The 18,394-nt window shown below is 33.1% G+C and overlaps 3 protein-coding genes across 13 annotated transcripts; 1 reads left to right on the top strand and 2 right to left on the bottom strand.

The window, feature by feature from the left end:
- Positions 1-2,633: 2,633 nt before the first annotated feature.
- Positions 2,634-6,084, top strand: LOC100814972 (adenylate kinase 4). Its single transcript, XM_003549797.5, has 6 exons — positions 2,634-2,945; positions 4,122-4,267; positions 4,350-4,469; positions 4,623-4,790; positions 5,306-5,395; positions 5,829-6,084. The coding sequence occupies exons 1-6, from the start codon at positions 2,840-2,842 to the stop codon at positions 5,925-5,927; spliced, it is 729 nt and encodes a 242-aa protein (XP_003549845.1). The 5' UTR covers positions 2,634-2,839; the 3' UTR covers positions 5,928-6,084.
- Positions 6,085-7,026: 942 nt separating this feature from the next.
- LOC100814438 (cyclin-dependent kinase G-2) lies at positions 7,027-11,450 on the bottom strand. Of its 11 annotated transcripts, none has more exons than XR_005889327.1 (8): positions 9,598-11,400; positions 9,327-9,462; positions 9,125-9,213; positions 8,908-9,019; positions 8,522-8,820; positions 8,401-8,435; positions 8,167-8,277; positions 7,027-8,030 (listed from the first exon to the last, which is right to left on the bottom strand). XR_005889327.1 is itself a non-coding variant. In XM_041011174.1 (6 exons), the coding sequence occupies exons 1-5, from the start codon at positions 10,881-10,883 to the stop codon at positions 8,725-8,727; spliced, it is 1,719 nt and encodes a 572-aa protein (XP_040867108.1). In that variant the 5' UTR covers positions 10,884-11,400; the 3' UTR covers positions 7,027-8,435; positions 8,717-8,724. The 11 variants fall into 11 exon arrangements, 1 of the variants encoding a protein (XP_040867108.1); XR_005889328.1 differs by having other exon boundaries at positions 8,717-8,820; XR_005889330.1 differs by having other exon boundaries at positions 8,159-8,277; positions 8,401-8,820; positions 9,598-11,450.
- Positions 11,451-13,827: 2,377 nt separating this feature from the next.
- LOC100813906 (malate synthase, glyoxysomal) lies at positions 13,828-17,891 on the bottom strand. The gene is made up of 4 exons (XM_003549795.5): positions 17,419-17,891; positions 16,428-16,753; positions 15,574-15,904; positions 13,828-14,663 (listed from the first exon to the last, which is right to left on the bottom strand). Exons 1-4 carry the CDS (start codon positions 17,764-17,766, stop codon positions 13,998-14,000), a joined length of 1,671 nt encoding a protein of 556 aa, XP_003549843.1. The 5' UTR covers positions 17,767-17,891; the 3' UTR covers positions 13,828-13,997.
- Positions 17,892-18,394: the final 503 nt, after the last annotated feature.

The raw sequence follows: 18,394 nt of genomic DNA, 5'->3' as shown, positions 1-18,394 counted from the left end.
GATCTCATGGTCTCACCATAAGTTTTAGAATCATCTTCAAGTAGAAAAGTACAAAATTCAAAACCAAAATCCTTAACTTTTTTAGATCTTTTACTCCTCCTAGGTTCAAAAACAATGTCATTATTAACATTACTACAAGATGATAAATTATAACAAGAAGTATCACAAACAGATTTAGACAATTTATTTTTCAAAGAAAAAACATTTTTAAATAATGTGTTATCTCTAGATTCCATAATAGTATCATTAGAAATTTCAGACACTTCTAAATTAACAACCAAAAATTTATAAGTAGTATTATGCAAAGAATATCCAACAAAAACACAATCAATAGTTTTTGGTCCAATTTTCCTTTTCTTATTATAAGGATGTTAACATTTGCAAAACACCCTGCACTTTTAAGATATTTCATATTTGATTCTCTTTTTCTCCATAGCTCATAAGAGATTTTTTAAAAAATTATTTATAAGGCACCTTATTAAGAATATGACATGCCGAATATAAAGCTTCACCCCACATATTTTTTGGCAAACCAAAACTTACAAGCATTGCATTCACCATATCAAGCAAGGTACAATTCTTTCTTTCCGCAATACCATTAGATTGAGAAGCAAAGGTGTCGCTTCATGAATAATATCATGCATTTCACAAAAATACTTATGTCTAAAGATGTGTATTCTTCACCTCTATCAGAACGTAAAATTTTAATTTTTCTTTCTACTTTTGTTTTATATACTTTGAACTTATCAAACAACTCACTTTTGTGATTAACTAAATACAGATAACAATATTTGGAGAAATCCTCAATGAAAGTAATAAAGTATCTCTTACCACAACGCATTAACACATCATTACTATTACATACATGACTATGAACTAATTCAAGCAAGTTAGTTTCTCTTTCAATACATGTAGTAAAACCCTTCCTAGGTTGCTTTGCTTGAATACATGTTTAACATTTTTGTTTTAAATCAATGGAAGCTTTAGGAATAAGATTAAGAGACATCATTCTTTTGATAGAATTAAAATTCACATGTCCAAGCCTAGCATGCCACATATTAGAACATTCATCATTTGCAACAAAAGAAGAAATGTTAGATATTTTATTGATAGAAATATGCATAAGACTTAACTTAAATAAACCATCACAAATGTAGCTTTTACAAATAAAAAACATGTATAGTAGTAACAACTCTATTGGACTCAAAAACAAACTTGTACCCTAGTTGAACTAACAAAAAAACACTTATTAAATTTTTTCTAATATCATAAGTGTGATAGACTCCATCTAAAATAAGAAAATTGACTGAAGCGGTAGAGAGATAACTAAACATCTACTTGTTTGAGTTATGTTCATTTTATTGTGTGTTGTATTTTCACGTGTTCATTTTATTGCTTTGTGTGTTGTATTTTCACATGTTTATTTTTTTTTAGCAAGGAGCTACATATATATAGGCAACCATTCACTATGTAACAACAAAATAACATTAAGAAATAGGAAAAAAACGAACAACAAACTTCCTAATGTTAAAGACTTGTAACATTCAACATTCACAAATGAAATTGACCAATAGTTTCCTAACATATAGGAATAGAAGTAGTGCCATACTCTTAGTTTTTCACCAAAATTAATTTTAAAAGCATTTTATCTTTAAAAATATAATTGATAAAGAAAATATCTTCTAATTTTAAATTTTAAATTATAAAAAAATATTTTGCAACAATCTCCCACTAATTTAAAATTTAAAGAAATGAAATAATAGAATAAAAACATTTTTAATGGGGCATAATAGATTGTGTTTTCTTCCATAAAATTTGCAGACTTAATAAAAAAGGATTCAATCACATTCATCACAAACATTCTTAATAGAACAAAATGTTACTGTCATAAGAAGAATGTAGAATTTTCTCTCCAAGACGGTTAGAAAAATAAAATAAAAGGAATAAATGAGAAGAAGATGCAAAAACTAAATAACAAAACAACAATGGTAAAGTAATTTCAGGATATGTTAGGAAACACCACCTTTAAAGAGAAATTTTAAGGGAAAAATTTTAAATAGTTATGCAAAAAAGTTATCTTTAGATAGAGAACGCTACCAATGCACTAATAGGAAAAAGATATGATTGTACTTTTCCCCCAATATACCACCCCCAACCTTCTAAACATCATCAGGTCTCAACTTTTTATAAGAAAATGAAGAGAAAAAATTTAAAGAATAAAACAAATTGTTTTTCAAGTTGTGTAATTTTTTGAAAAAAAAAAATAACAACACCTTGAATGTTAACAAACCAACTATAAAATAAAGAAAGATACTCCCAACATACAAGTGCAACTTGTAGAATAAAAAAATCTTAACAAACTAATTATAGTTGGAACTAATCCATAAGCCTAAAAAAATCTTGTTATATTAAAAATCAAAACAAAATAAAATAAATATTTTTTTATAAAAACAAAATTAATATAAATAATATATTTTATAAATTTTAAATTATAAAGCAAATATTTACTAAACATATATTATTTTAAGCAAAATTAGTTGATATCTGATGGAGTATGTTGGAAGTATTCGTGTCCATGATAACAAAAACACCTACCCAAGGAAAATATTAAAATAATAATAAACAGTTGAAAGGAAAACAAAGAAAAAATTATTAGAAAAAAAAAAAACACTCACCTAACACTTGTAGCTAAACAAAGGGCAAGAGACGGCGAGTTTAGTTTTGAAAGCGTGCGTGTGCGTGGGAGGGTCCGAAGAAGCACAACGTTGGAGAAAGTGATTCTCGTTCTGTTCTTCTACTCACAAGAGCAACAACAACAACATCAGAATCAGAAACAGCAATGGCCAACACTAACTTGGACGATGTTCCCTCTCTGGATCTCATGACTGAGCTCCTTCGTCGCTTCAAGTGCTCTTCCAAACCTGACAAGCGTCTTATTCTCATTGGTATCTATTTCCATTTCTCTTTCTCTATTTATTATATTATATATATCTTTTAAATAAACAAATTTGTCATAAAGTTTTCATTTTTGTGCTCGCTGCTAATTCAGATCCGAAAATTCGAAAATGCTTGTGTTAAATAGTTCGATGCTTTCGCACACGTTGCGTTCGAATATTGTAGATGCGGTTTTTAGGGTTTCCTTCGGTTGTGTTTGCTGTTGCTTGAGTCATAGAGAAAACGCTGAGAAATTCGTGTGGCTTTGCTTTTAGACAATAGAGGTTCTTATCGTTTGATTGGATAATAACTAGTTTAAATTTGTTTATAAATTCCTGTAGAAATTCTTGTATTTTTACATTCATGCTAACATTAGTTTGTAGATTTGTCTTGTGTACTATCGCTGGAAAGATGCTAGTCTGTGGTGTTTTATTTATGTTTTCTTTTTTTGATTTGGTTTCAATCAAGTGCTATTGGTTCTGTCTCTAGGACTTTATACTCGCTTGATTATCATTTAGAATTGTACTCCACTGTCGAGCCTATGGTTTCTCATCGAGTCATTGTGTTTCATTTTATAACTGCTAGCAAATTTTCCCTATTAATACATGACTGTTCATTTTCTGACCCCTACATCTATTTGCCAGACAGAAAAACGAAGTGTGAAATTGAGTTGCCCTGTTGAACTTTCAAATTGAATCTGTTTTTTTCATAAGGGTTAAGATGGGAAATTAATGTGCATATTTCGATAATCCTATTATAACAGGGAGGTTTCATCCAATAATGGATCCTCATTCTCGTTTTTTACTAGTACTTTTCTTTTTATTTATCGTTTGAAAAATTAAAAGAGTGAAACACAATGCTTCATGTCTTCCATAAACTTTTAAATTGAACTAATATTTTGTGAAGTGATAGCTCCTGTTTTCATTGATGAGTAGCTCTTAGATTTGTATTGTTCCTCAGTGCTGCACTTAGGTTGCTATTTTAATTTGATATGCTTCCATATGTCTTGCGCCAATTTTCCAAGTAATGACAAGTTAGTGAGATAGGGTAATTTTCATTATTTGGCTTGGTTAGGTACTTAGGCCATTTAAGATTCTTGCTTTAAGAAATTACAATATATATTTGAAATTGTTAAATATAGTTTCAGAAATTCAAGTGGAGTATAACTTGATAAAATGTTAATGCAGGCCCACCTGGATCTGGGAAAGGCACCCAGTCACCAATCATAAAAGATGAGTACTGCTTATGCCACTTAGCTACTGGTGATATGTTAAGAGCAGCTGTAGCAGCTAAGACCCCTCTTGGTGTCAAGGCTAAAGAAGCTATGAATAAGGTAAGGTCTTTTTGTATAGAATCTCAACTGAGGCATTTACCTCGAGAGATTGCTAACATGATATTGTGTTACAATTTTGCAGGGAGAACTTGTTTCTGATGACTTGGTTGTTGGCATTATAGATGAAGCAATGAAAAAACCTTCATGTCAGAAAGGTTTCATTCTTGATGGTTTTCCAAGAACTGTGGTCCAAGCACAGAAGGTATGACATTGTTTTTGACATCTGAGTCACTAAGTGTATTTTTTGTTTGTTTGAAATATTGGGCTCGTCCATATATAAAAACAGAATTACTTGATTATATGCACTGTTTTACATGCTGCTCATCTTTTGAATCTGTCTTTTCTTTATTTGCAGCTTGATGAGATGCTGCAAAACCAAGGAGTTAAAGTTGATAAGGTGCTCAATTTTGCAATTGATGATGCAATCCTTGAGGAGCGAATTACTGGTCGCTGGATACACCCATCCAGTGGCAGAACCTACCATACAAAATTTGCTCCTCCTAAGGTTCTTGGTGTTGATGATGTAAGTCTGTGTCTTTAGTTAAACCCTGCATAATGATAGTTGCTTAAACATGACTTTGGATAATAGTCTGGATGTTTTGCCACTCACATGTGTAATCATATACGCTTAAAGATCCTGTCTAATCTTTGGGTGTAAGAGGGCATGTTAAGGTGTCCCATGTTGGCTAGGAATATGGCTAAAATACTCCTAATAAGACTTGGGCTATCCTCCCCCCTTGAGTTAAAGCCTAGTTCATTTTTAATCATATAATGAGGTACCACACTTTTTTGTTAAGATGTTTCATTGGGAAATGGATTTGATTTTAGGGCACTGCTGAATTTAATTTCTTGCAGTACTGATAATCTATTAAAAAAAAGTATTTTCTTTTTCTCCTTTTCCATTTTGGATGAATAGAAAGTTTAGGGGAAGTGAAGGTTGCTCAATTCTAAAGGTTAGGACATGCCACAAACTTTGTTATGTCAGCTTAAGGAAGCACTAGCCCTAAACACTTCCATCGTCGAATTTGTTTTCCTCAGGTTACTGGTGAACCACTTATCCAGCGCAAGGATGACACTGCAGCTGTTCTTAAGTTAAGACTGGAGGCATTTCACAAGCAAACCGAACCGGTATGATTCTGAATTCTTTTACTAATGGATTTGGATTCCCTTATGTTGTTGAGTAACATGGTACGGTCTTGTTGGAGAAAGACACAAACACAATTAGAATCTTATTAAGTATAACCAATTAATTATGATATCCTTGTTTAATTAAAAATTCTTTTATAACACTTCCATATTATGTTGCTCAACAAAATGAGAGGATCCAAATTCTTTTTTACTAAACAAGTTCAATTTGAAACTTTCGATATACAGTAACTGTGAGCAAGATATGTGATCTTCTTGGTTATGCTTGGTTTGGTTGAGGGTTGATTTAAATTCTCTCACAATTTCGGCAAATTTCTAGCCTCATCAGTTTTTTGTGTGTTTTGATGATTTATCTGTCTTTTTTTAGAATTTTCTTTGTAATTTCTAGCCTTGAATTTGTGCATTGAACATGCAGGTTATTGATTACTATTCAAAGAAGGGCCTTGTTGCTAATCTTCATGCTGAGAAACCACCCAAAGAGGTGACAGTTGAAGTGGAGAAAGTGCTGTCTTAAAACATAGTTCATCTTTTGATCTCGGGCTTGAACTGCAATTGTTTTTTTTTTTTTTTGGCTATAGGAAAACTTTTGTTGCCAATTTGATCCTCGGGCTGTTCTCAAACCCAGATTCGAAGAGCAACTTTGATGAATAAAAAAATCAATTGAATTTGAATTTTGGTCTTTTTACTTTTTCTGCCTGAATTTTCACTCGACATTTGCAGGTGTTTTGGAACCCGTGAATCGTTTGATTTCATTAACTATTTGGAAAAAATTGAGCTACTTATAGAATGTTTGTGGGTGCTGCCCATACTTTTGCTTTTGATGGTGCGAAATGAAATTTTGCTTTGGTCTTTGTTTTTCATATTTTTGTTCCTATAGATGTTTGATATGAAGTGAATAATAAACTTCAATTTATGGGATGTGTGATTTTGAAAGTAGTTAGGATAATACAATTTTTTTTAAGATAAAAATTTCGTTATTGGTTGAGGGAATTTAAGAACTTCATATTATCAATACATGCGAATTACAAAAAATAACAAGTGATTAGAAACTTCGGCTGCAAAAGTTCATCCACACCTGTTAATATTGTAAAATATAGGTTACATGTATTTAATCCTTCAAAAAATTATCTAAAAAAAAAAAGAAAACGACTTTGAAATCATCTTCACCTTAGGGAAGGTAATTTGGGAAGGACTAAGAAATTAAGAATGATCAGCTACTTTTTTACAAGAAGACTAAATTAATTTTAAATTAAGAATGAGAGAAATACTACCTCGATTTTAAGAAATTAAAATTTATTATTTTTTACCCGATAAACTGTACTATGGACAAAGTTGTAACGAGATAATAAAATATAATTCATGAATATTCTATGTACCCTGAAAATTGTAATTGTTAGATTTCCTAACAATGAGTTCAACTGGCAGGTTTTCGGACTAATGTTGCAAGTTGAACATCCGTTACAAATGACGTTATACAAGACACTAAATATACGAGTTTAAAATATCAGACTATAATATCTATCCTGTACAATCTCGTGAACTAAACTAATTTGAAGATTTTACTCTTCTGAAAAGTAAGCAATGAATCCCTTAAAATCTTATACATTTTATAGTGAATAAAAAAAAACATTATATACATTATATAGTGAATCCTTGGAAGGGGTGGTAGATTTCAGTTAGATTCTGAATTATTAGAATTATACACAAATCAAATGATAAACGTCTATCACCAGTCTCTACAAGACCCACCACCCCACTGTAATTAAGGGGTATAAATTACCATCACCAAAGGATTTTCAATACTTCCCTTGAACTTAATTGCAGTGTGGGCACAAATTGAGCGCTAATATCACTTCAGCACCCTTGGTGGACTTTGCCATCTTTTCTCACTACCACCTAGCTCTGACATCAGCAGCTCCACCAAGATTCTAAGCCCCTGCCTTCACCATAGTTCAACATGCAATTCACTGCCTAAACTCATTTCCACCTCGTTTAATTTAAAACCCGTATTTCGGTAAAGGGGCATGCATCATTTTATTTCAGGGACCAACTTTCAAATTGAAAAACCTTTTTACCTGTTGAAAACGAATATTGCAAGTTGCGATTGATCTATTTTTCTACATATCCAACAACTACCAATACTTGGCACATCAATGCACCCAATATTTTTAAGAACATTTCCTGGAGTAAAAATTAAACGTAGGCAAAAGAGGAACAAAACTATATAGCCCCCCAAAACTATTATTTTATTCCCAAAAAAAATGAATTACAGATTTTTTATTAAAGTGGAGGACGAAATGTCTTTGATTAAAAAATGAAACTAAAATCACAAACTTTTTAAAGGGATGAAATGCCTCAATTAAAAAGTGGGGAGACTAAAATCAAAGATTTGAGAAAATGAAAATTGCATTTTAGCCTTTTTTTTTTAGTAAGCCAACAACACAATATCATTTTCTTTCCGGGAACCACTTTCAAATTGAGAAACCCGACATCATCACCTGCTGATCATGCTCAAGATGAATATTCCTTGCAATTGATTTATTCTTCTACATATCCACAATCCAACAGCTCAATGCTTGTGCATCAATGCACCCAAAATTTTCAGGAGCATTTCCTGCTGTAAAAATCAAACGTAGGAGAAAAAGAACAAACCTCGATAGCCCCCAAAATCTTGCACACTGTTTTTAATAAGCCACAACACATCATTTTATTTCAGGAAGCAACTTTCAAAGTGAGAAACCCAACCTCGTTACCTGTTGATCATGTTCAAAATGAATATTCCTTGCAATCGGTTTATTTTTCTACATATCCAACAGCTACCAATGCTTGTGCATCAATGCACCCAAATTTTTTAAGAGCATTTCCTGATGTAAAAATTAAATGTAGAAGAAAAAAGAACAAAATTTGATAGTCCCAAATTAAATGGGGCAGCCATAAGGATAAGAACAAACCATTGTGAAAATGGTATAGGAAGGATAAGAACATACCAGAGCAAATATCCATCATCTATTACTAAATTGTCCTGAAATGTATGTACATCATTTTCACCAGCACAAGAGAGGATACATTTTTGTTTCAGTAAAGGAAAAAAATCAGGTAATGCCATACCTTCTCAGGTCTATACATCAATCTGCCGCTTCTAATCTAATTTATAACAAACAAGAGCCTAATGAAGTCCATTACCCTGTCCCTTGCAATCATATCATTCTTTGTATATGATCATTAACAAGGTAAGACAAAGTTGGAAATAATGACAGTAAAAATAGCATTGATCTTGGTATTTCATGCATCCAGCAAGAGTACCTGTCCCATCACTGCCAAGAAGGAAAAATTGGCTTGAAATCAGATTTGGGAAGAGGGGCTTCATGGAACCAATCATGAAGGAGAGCATCTTCGGCTGTTATCCTCTGCAAAAGTAAAACAATTTTAATGTTATATTCAGCTTCATGTCACAGAAACCCAATAAGAATTTATTCAATGAATAATATATATACCTTTTCAGGGTCATAAGTTAGCAGCCGCTTCAACAAGTCAAATCCCAGCTCAGATAAAACTGGCAAACCAGTAAATGACGCGGCTGGAAACTTCTTTCTTAGTGTATTAATCCTGAAATATCAATAACTTATAGTCAAACAGTTGCAAAATGTAACTGCTTTATAACCCATAGCATAGAATTCTTATCAAGAAGAAAAAGAGAGAAGACATGCTTACGGTTGCTTAACAAAATTTGCTTTAGCCCCAGGTAATTTGGATAATCCTGGCCAAATTTTCTCGTCGGGTGTACCCAGGGTTCGAAAAATCTACAGAATTTGATGAACAAAGAAGTTGTTACTAAAACAGCAGAGCTCTCACACAAATAGATGATGTGAAGAAAAAAGTAATAACCAAGTCATTTTAGTAATAATAACCTTACCTTGTCGAGTTGTTCAAGTTCACTTTTACCCCTGAACAGAGGCTCCTTGACAATTAATTCAGCCATTATGCAACCCACTGACCACATGTCAATTGATGTTGAGTATTCTTTAGCACCCAGCAAAAGTTCAGGTGCTCTGCACAAACCAATACACCATTCATGAGTTGAGACTTATATACATTTCTCTACCAATATAAATTAAAAATCACAAACCAGATATATCTACAGAGATAACTTCAATGAAAACTAAAATAATAATAATGCTACTCACCTGTACCATAGTGTAACCACAAGAGGAGTATATGGCTTCAGCGGACTTCCATACTGCCTTGACAACCCAAAGTCACATATTTTAAGCTCCCCATCATGGTTAAGCAGGATGTTTGATGACTTCAAGTCCCTATGGATAACCCAATTATCATGGAGATACTTGACACCTTCAAGAAGTTGTCGCATCAACGATTTAATTTCACTCATGCTAAAGGGCTGCTTCTTAACCTCCATCAGCCCCTTAAGGTCATACTCCATGTGCTCCATTACCATAAAAGTACCATCAAAATCATCAACAACTACTTCTTTAACATTCACAATGGAGGGATGATTAAAAGACAAGAGAATGTTTATTTCCCTCAAGGATGACATCGGATAGCCATCCCTCTCTATGTTCGTCTTTACCTTCTTCAATGCCACTAGTTCTCCAGTCTTCTTATCCCTAGCCTTGTAGACAACACCATAAGTTCCTTCGTTTATCTTCTTAATCATCTCAAACTCGCACACACTTCTGCAACTCTGAAGCATGTTTATGTTTCTCTGCCCATGCATCAGTCCACCAGTCTCATCAGAATCTGACAGAGAATAATCATCATCACTTTGTTCCTCAACATCGACCATGGAATCCAAAAGGAAGTCCTTTTCAGAATCGGTGTCATCAGACGAAGCACCCGAATAATGATCTCTTCCATTGCTTCCTGATGATCTAGTGATTGTGCTCTCCGACGATCCACCACCAATTTCAGGACTGGAGCTCACTTTACCGTGCTTCTGTTTTTCATCAGCCCCCCTTGGTGACGGAACATCATCACAATCCCATCTTGACTTTTTGATTGTCCAACCTTGCACATCATTCTCTTCCTCCACATCTTGTTTGTAGCTTCGTGAATCTGGCAAAAACTCCTCCATAACATTCCCACAATCAACAACATAGGCTCCAGGACTGCTAGGTAGAGATGGACGAGGAGGAGACAGAGCAGCAATCTGCGAGATCCTACTCTTTGAAGAGACTCTTTCTTCCTTCACTGCTAGGTCCCATATAATTGGAGAAAACTTCCTCTTCTTCTCGGGCGGTGGCACCACAGAGGCAAGCTCGTGTTCAACATAGATCTCACCTTCCTCTTTTTCAACATGGAACCGCTCCACTCCCGAACGAGACAAGTGGTGGTTGCGAGAACCACCCACTTCCACATCGAAAGAACGAGTGCTATGGTGATCAAACCCGATGGTGGAACCATATTTGCAAAATTCTCTTCTCAGAGAAACACTTTTTCGCCCTGCCTCCATGTGATTGACAAGCACAAGCACAAGTCTTCTCAATAAGCAATTAAGAATCGAAGAGAAATGTATTTCAAACCCAAACCCTAAAAAAATCCCCAAATTTCCAAACCCTAACCCTCCGGAAAAATCAGAACGGAGGATTCAATTTTTTTTCAATGATTCACACAACCCTAATCAATCATTCAAAAATCCACACGACAAAAACCAATTATAATGTTCTTTACTTTTTCCAGGATATAATACAATCAACAGCGGACCGTATCAAAAATTGAAATGAAAAGAGAGAAACGAAACACGAAAGCAATCAGGCAAAGTATGAGAGGAGGATGGAAACCCTAAACGGTGGCTGCGTCTGATTAGGGTTCAGAGGTATCGAATTGCCTTACCGGCGACACGAAAAGCGAAAGCGAACGAAAGGAGAAAAGCTGAGACGAGAGAGAGAAGCCGCCTTCGTTGACGCGTTTGGTTCGTTTGTTTGGTGTGAGATTCGATTGAGTTGTTACCGACTTAAATAAAATAACGCCTTTCAAACCATGAGGCGGCGATCCTATCAATTATTTGCTGGATTTACGCGTTTTGCGAGACTTTTTCTTTTTCCAATCAATTATCTTAAACTAATTAGTTGTAATTTTTAATTTACCTTTCTTTTTCTTTTTGATAATCTTTTTTCTTTGAAAGCCTGTCTATATTATATTTAAATATGAATATTTGTTCACTTAGAATAAAAAAATAGAAAATCTTCTTTTTTTTTAAAATTTTCTTCTTTTTTTAAAAAAGAAGATAGGTAATGTTTTTAAGTAAATTTTTTATTTTTTATTTTCATTGTTATTACTTAAATTTAATCAACCTTAAATTATATTTAACTTTAATTTTAAATATTGAAATACTATATTAAATTAAGATTAAATAGTTAAATTTGTTTTCAAAAAGTCATGTGATAAATTAATCCTTAAAATATAAAAAATATAAATTTAATCCTATCGTTAAATTTATGAGATTATTTTATTATTAACTTATAATATTCAATGATTAATTTAATAATAAATTATATTTTTTATAATTAATTTAACATTATAACTAGAAATTAATTTATTATTAAATTAATTATAAAATTAATTTATTATATTTTTTTACATATTGACTAAATTTTTATTTTTTATTTTTTAGAGGTGAATTTATCATAAGTTTGTACTTTTAGAAATCAATTTAATTACTTACCCTTAAACACGCATACACACGAACTCACGTGTAAATCAACAATAGGTGATCCAAGTTCTAGGGACAATACTTGCGCTACATTTCTGCATCTATTCGCCCATGGAATGAGTCGGACACAAACATATTGTTTATGTTTGATATAAAGAAAATAAATATAACATACAAAAATGAAAAGAAAGATTAAAAATAGGTGAGAAATCATGTGAAAAGTAAATATGTTTGGTTAAAGAAGAGCAAAGAAAAGATGAGAGGGATAGAGAGATAAATAAAAATGTGAAAAATAGTACAAGTGACCTTTTTATTTTTGAAAAGAAAAATGTTTGTTTGACATTTGTTGAGATGTTTATACTTACAGAGAAAAAAAAAAGACATAAAAGATAAATGATTAATTTGATTAACGATAGAATAAGAAATAAAAAAAATAAAAAACATAAATAAGATGTTTGAAATTTATGGGTATCCAAATATAATTAGCCTTTTGAAATAACATTTCATTTTCTTACCCTGGAGACAAATAAAAAATTCATCCTTCATCCCTCAAATTTCTTTACAACCAAACAAAGCCTAAATTTTGAGTATTCATCTTTGAACAAAAGATGTTTTAGGAATTTTTTATTATGTTTTAGGTTGATTATATCATGTCTTATAATATTATTAGGTTTTGATTGAATTGAGTTTGGATTCACATAAATAACTCCTAACAAGTCTTGGGTGTGTAGGGAAAAAGAAAAATATGTCCCAACTCTCTTACACGCCTACTCCTACCAATAGTATTTTGAAGTTAGAAGTATCATGTATTTTTAGCATTAATCTGTGAATTGTATTAAAAATTAAAATAACATTATTTAATTATTTAAATTTAACTATGAATCAATCATTATTAAACCTTAAAATCATTGCCTTTATCGATTGAATGATTTAGTTTTATAAACCTTGATTCAAATTATTATTATTATTAATATTATTATTAATATTCATTAGGGATTAGTAGTGAAGATATAAGTGGAAACATGTGGCCTTATATAACGACAAACATGTTTCTAAATCCAAATTAAGCATTAAAACCTATAATGCATGCTACGTAACACCTATCAATAACTAACAAAGTTGCAACAATGTGTTTCATATTTCTTTAGTAGTAGAGTTTGGAAGAAGTTGTTGAATCAGAGCTCTAATGGAATCTTCGTTAGTTATTGAAGTGTGTAAGATAATGTGCCGATAAAGTGCCTGAAAGGTTTGATGCCTTTAATCCCTAATAGTGATATGAATGATTGTGTGATGTTGGTGAGGTGAAAGTGCTAGTAGATGAAAACATTTAATTAAAAACTAAAGTCAAACTTTAAATTTTATGGGGACTAAAATTAAATTATGAATTTTATTAAAAACAGAATTAAACTATTGAATTTTACAAGAATTGAGACGAGACATAAAATTTATAGAAACTAAATCAAATTTAAAATTTTATAAGAACTAAAATTGAACTTTAAATTTTTTTTTAGAAATAAAAAAAAAATCATCACACATGTAACACGAGTATCATATAGAAATCACGTAGATGCCCCATAAACCAAAATGTCCATGTTTATAACGATGATGTGAAATTTTGCTATTTATGTCAACATCAAGTCAAGAGAGTTAGACACCTAAATCACAAATAACATATTTGTATCTTAAGAAACTAAATTCAGACAAAACATGTTGGAAAGACGAAAACTAAATTTTGAATATTTTATAAGAACGAAAAATATATATTTTTTCTTTTTATTGAATAACGATAAGTCGATAATCACTAAGTCATAGACACAATGACACCATCGTGCATTTGTGATTTTCTCACATCAGCAACTAGAAGTACACAAGACAGAGTCCAAGTGATCCAACTATTAGGCAATAAAGAACCCCTTAGTTCAAAGCTTTGACGGGTCCTTCCTTGGCGTGATGCACAACTATGTAATTATAGGCATCCAAAGTGAGAAAATCATCAAGAGTTGGGGACGTGCATTGGCGAGTGAAGATCTTGCAAGCCGCCTTGTACATTCCCTTCTCGAACTTCTCTGTTCCCACTTCCTTTTCAATCCTAGCCATCTCTTCTTCAACCACTCTATCAAAAAGGTCTTTGTTCACTTTCTCTCCAAGCCCATCTTCATCTAGCTCCACTCCATACTTGAGCCACTGCCAGTTCTGCACCCTGCTAATCTCAGCAGTGGCAGCATCCTCCATGAGGTTGTAAAGAGGCACGCAACCGCTTCCGCTGAGCCACGCTGCCAGGTACTGAATGCCCACCCTTGTGTTTAATCTGAGACCTTCCATGGTGCGGGTTCCTATTGGTATCTGCAAGAGGTCTTGTTCAGTTAAGTTTGCAGCATCTTCGCGTTTCACTGTGTCTATCTGGTTGGAAGCATTGCCCATGTTGTTGTTGAAAATCTCCATGCAGGCTGGAATGAGACCAGGGTGTGCAGCCCAAGTTCCATCGTGCCCTGCCTTCACTTCTCTAAGCTTGTCCTTCCTTACCAGTTCCAGTGCTGCCTCATTTGCCACTGGGTCATCTTTGATTGGAATCTGTGCTGCCTATTGAACAATTTGAACTTTTCATCAGACACATCTTCCATATAGATCTTTAGAAGACAGTAATTGTTTGCAAACATAAAAATAAGTTAAACTATTCATTGGTTCCTGTAATTATCCGGATCTTTAAGTTTTAACAATATGTTGTGGTGGTTTATCACCACACACACAAAAAAAATTGTAGCTGTATTACGTCACCAAAAAGTGCTCTATGATTTTAGCAATAGAGACTAAAACTTTTATGCATATGTAAGAATTAAAACTTAACGGTTTTTTGTTGTAGGAAGTAAAACTTAAAATGAGGACAACTATAAAGAATGAATGAATAGTTTAAAATATAATACAGAAACCAAAGTAGTTCCCATTCATATCATTCCTAAAAAGTAATACAGACACCAAACAGACAGTAATTTCTATGGTTACGATGTTCAGCTAGCAACCTACAGTCCGCAATTGTATAGTCTGTAATCTATATACCATTTTGCTTCAAAGTTAGAACTGCTTAGAAATGAATATGCATATTCATTTGTTGACATTCATAATAACTATTTTATAAATAATACCAACCATAATTTGTAATTGGTTGACTGACATCATGACCGTCTAAAGGGTTTTCATCCAATTACAAATTGTGATTAGTTGGTAATTTTTATAATAACTATATTAACAGTCATACTAATAATGATTTCTAATTAATTGATGGTGCCTTAGTTTTTATATGACGTCGCATAGAAATTAAACTCAAATAAAAACCATACAGCTAATTTTTTTTATGTGGCACTGTTCAGTTAGCAACCAACAATCTAGCATGTTATATAGTCTAATCTATAATTACACTTTTGCTTAGAAGTTAGAACTGCTTAAAAAACATGCATGCCTATTAGTAGTAAACCAGAGTAGTTCCATTGCATACCATTCCTCCCATAGCATGCACACCGCGCCTGTGGCACGTCCTGATGAGGAGATCAGAGTAGCTTTTCATGAAGTGTTGAGTCATGCCAACCTGAACCCTGTCTGGTAGGAGGCGATCTGGGTGAGCCTGGAAGGTCTTAACATAACTGAAAATGTAATCCCAACGCCCACAGTTTAGACCCACCGAGTGCTCTTTCAGCTCATACAAAATTTCATTCATTTGAAACACTGCAGGAAGTGTTTCTATCAGAACCGTTGCCCTTATGCTTCCTCTTTTGATGCCTACTACATCCTCAGCCTTCTCAAACACGCTGTTCCATATCTTAGCTTCCCTGTCAGTCACAAGATTCTTATATTACAATTCCATAATATGGAGTTCCTAAAGTGCTGGACCATCCGATTGAGGATGGTTGGACCTCTTATCTTTGAGCTCAATATAATAATTTGTAGAGGACACATTCAATAAACTGTTGTGATTCCCCATGGTCATGCTAGATCGTGCATAAGAGAGTTTATTGAGGAGTTTTGAGTTTTGAACAGGTTTTAGGACTATTCAGTCATTTTGAAGTGTGTTTGGTATTTTTCTTCAATTGGAATTAGAAATTTGTCTTGTTGCTGATGTTTAATGCAAAGTTGCAAACCTTTATGACGACTATCAAAATGAATCTTTAATTTTAACTGGAAAACAACACCAACTAAAGAATTGCATTTTAATTTTGTCCTTTCGTGTATTATACTTATGCTAGAAAACTGAATTCTAGCCTCTGCTAAAAGCCTAAAACATATGAAATTACTAACAAGAGTAGCTTTGTTCTTTGGCTCGTGTTATGACTGCATAGCATAGTGCTTACTTACCTTGAATGCTCCATTTTGGGGAGATAAAAGAAAGGGCCAAAGCCGGCACCTTGAGTGCGCCGGAATGCTGAGTGGTTGTGGTAGAAGTAGAGGCCAAAATCAACAAGGCAACCAGTTGCAGGTTCACCATCAATCAGAATATGTGCTTCAGGTAGATGCCAACCTCTTGGTCTCACAAAAAGCTTTGCTGTCTGATCATTGAGCTTGTAAATCCTGTTCCTTACTTTGTCATGGAAGCTTATGGTCCCATCCACAGCATCCTTCAAGTTCACTTGACCACTAATAAGATTTTCCCAGGTCGGTGACAGTGCATCTTCTAAATCAGCCTTAGAATTTAGAAAAAACAGCAACAACAACTTTCAGTGATTTGGTTCCAGGATAAACCAAATTCAATTAACCCTTCTATAATTAAAAAAATAAAATAAAAGACTTAATTGAACTTTAATTTTCTTACTCTGTCTGCAGGATTTTCGTCACTTAAGTTTTAAACGTGCCAATTGAGTCTTTTTAAATTTCTCTCTTTTACAATTAGGTCCTTCCATCCCTCCAACATCTCCGATATTAGATGAAATTAAGATGGAAGGACCCGATTAAAAACGAAAGAAAACTTGAAAGACTTAATTGGTACAATTAGTACCCAATCTGAGAGAATAAAATCGCACAATTATGACACAACACAACACCCGATAGATTTAAAATGCAAGTGTACACCAATTTTTTTATTATATTATTATATATATGCCTCAACTCCAACTCAAATTTTAATTAACAAATCAAGGTTTTAAATAACGATCGTGCTAGCTTTGTAGTTTCGTCCTATTTATTGGTATCGCGGACAAATGTGGTCAATGCGATCTCAGTTGCGGTGGCGGACAGTTAACAAACCTTGATGTTGTGGCCAAATGACGGACTAGACCGTTTTTTAAAACCTTTAACAACTTTAGTGAAATAACAAAACATAGTAATCATAAGTGTAGATGCAGAAACTAACCATAAAGACTTTAGCTGCAGAGTTGAGAGCATTGATGACCATCTTTCTGTCCACAGGGCCAGTGATCTCCACTTTCCTATCAGCAGCAGCTGGTGGAACAGGTGCACACACCCACTCCTGCTCTCTGATGTCACTGGTGGCAGGATCAAACCCCGGAAGAGACCCTTCATTGTACTTCTTCTTTGCCTCTCTTCTGCGCTCTAATGCATGCTTGATATCGTTCCGGAACTCACGTTGCAGTTCAGCAACGAATTTCAAAGCATCTTTTGCGAGGATTTTTGCAAACTCTGCATCGTATCTTCCCAGAATGTCCACTCCTTCTGGCACGTCATAGGTTCCGAGGTCCATCGCCTTTCTTTCTTTCTTCCTGCAATGTTCGTAGTCACGAGCGAAATACAGAGTGTGGCATTAGAGCAAAAGCATGGTTGAAATTAGGTTTCATCAATCATTTCGTCCGCACAGCATGTATTAACTTTTCATTTTAATGTCTATAATTATATTTAATTATGAATCCACTCCATAAAAATAAAAATAATGTATGTTTAATTTAGTGCTTATATTTTTATTTTGTAATGATTTTATATCAATGGAAAATTAACAATAAAAATTAAAACATAAAAAATTTACTCATATGAAGATTGAAACATAAAATTTTTAGATATAAAAATTAAAACCTAGAGTTAATACAAATTATAAAGATAAGATGACTAATTAAGCCTAAAGCTTATATTGAAAAAGTAGTACTAATAGTACATGGTTACAATTTTTTTTATTTATTTACCTGACAAATTATTATTTTTTTACATAAAACAAGTAGTACCGTTAGATGGAATCTATCAAAGTATTAGTATCATATGTACATGTGTATTTGGATATTTGATCACCTTAATAGTGGTGTAAGCTTTTTATTCTTGTTAATGATTAATCCTTGTAAAAAAACGGTTGTCTATTTATATTTAGTGAATATTTCTCCTTC

This window comes from Glycine max, chromosome 17 (genome assembly GCF_000004515.6).
Source record: "Glycine max cultivar Williams 82 chromosome 17, Glycine_max_v4.0, whole genome shotgun sequence".
NCBI classification, from domain to species: Eukaryota; Viridiplantae; Streptophyta; class Magnoliopsida; order Fabales; family Fabaceae; genus Glycine; species Glycine max.
The sequence above is the reverse complement of the archived record's forward strand: the minus strand, read 5'-3'. Positions and strand labels throughout refer to the sequence as shown.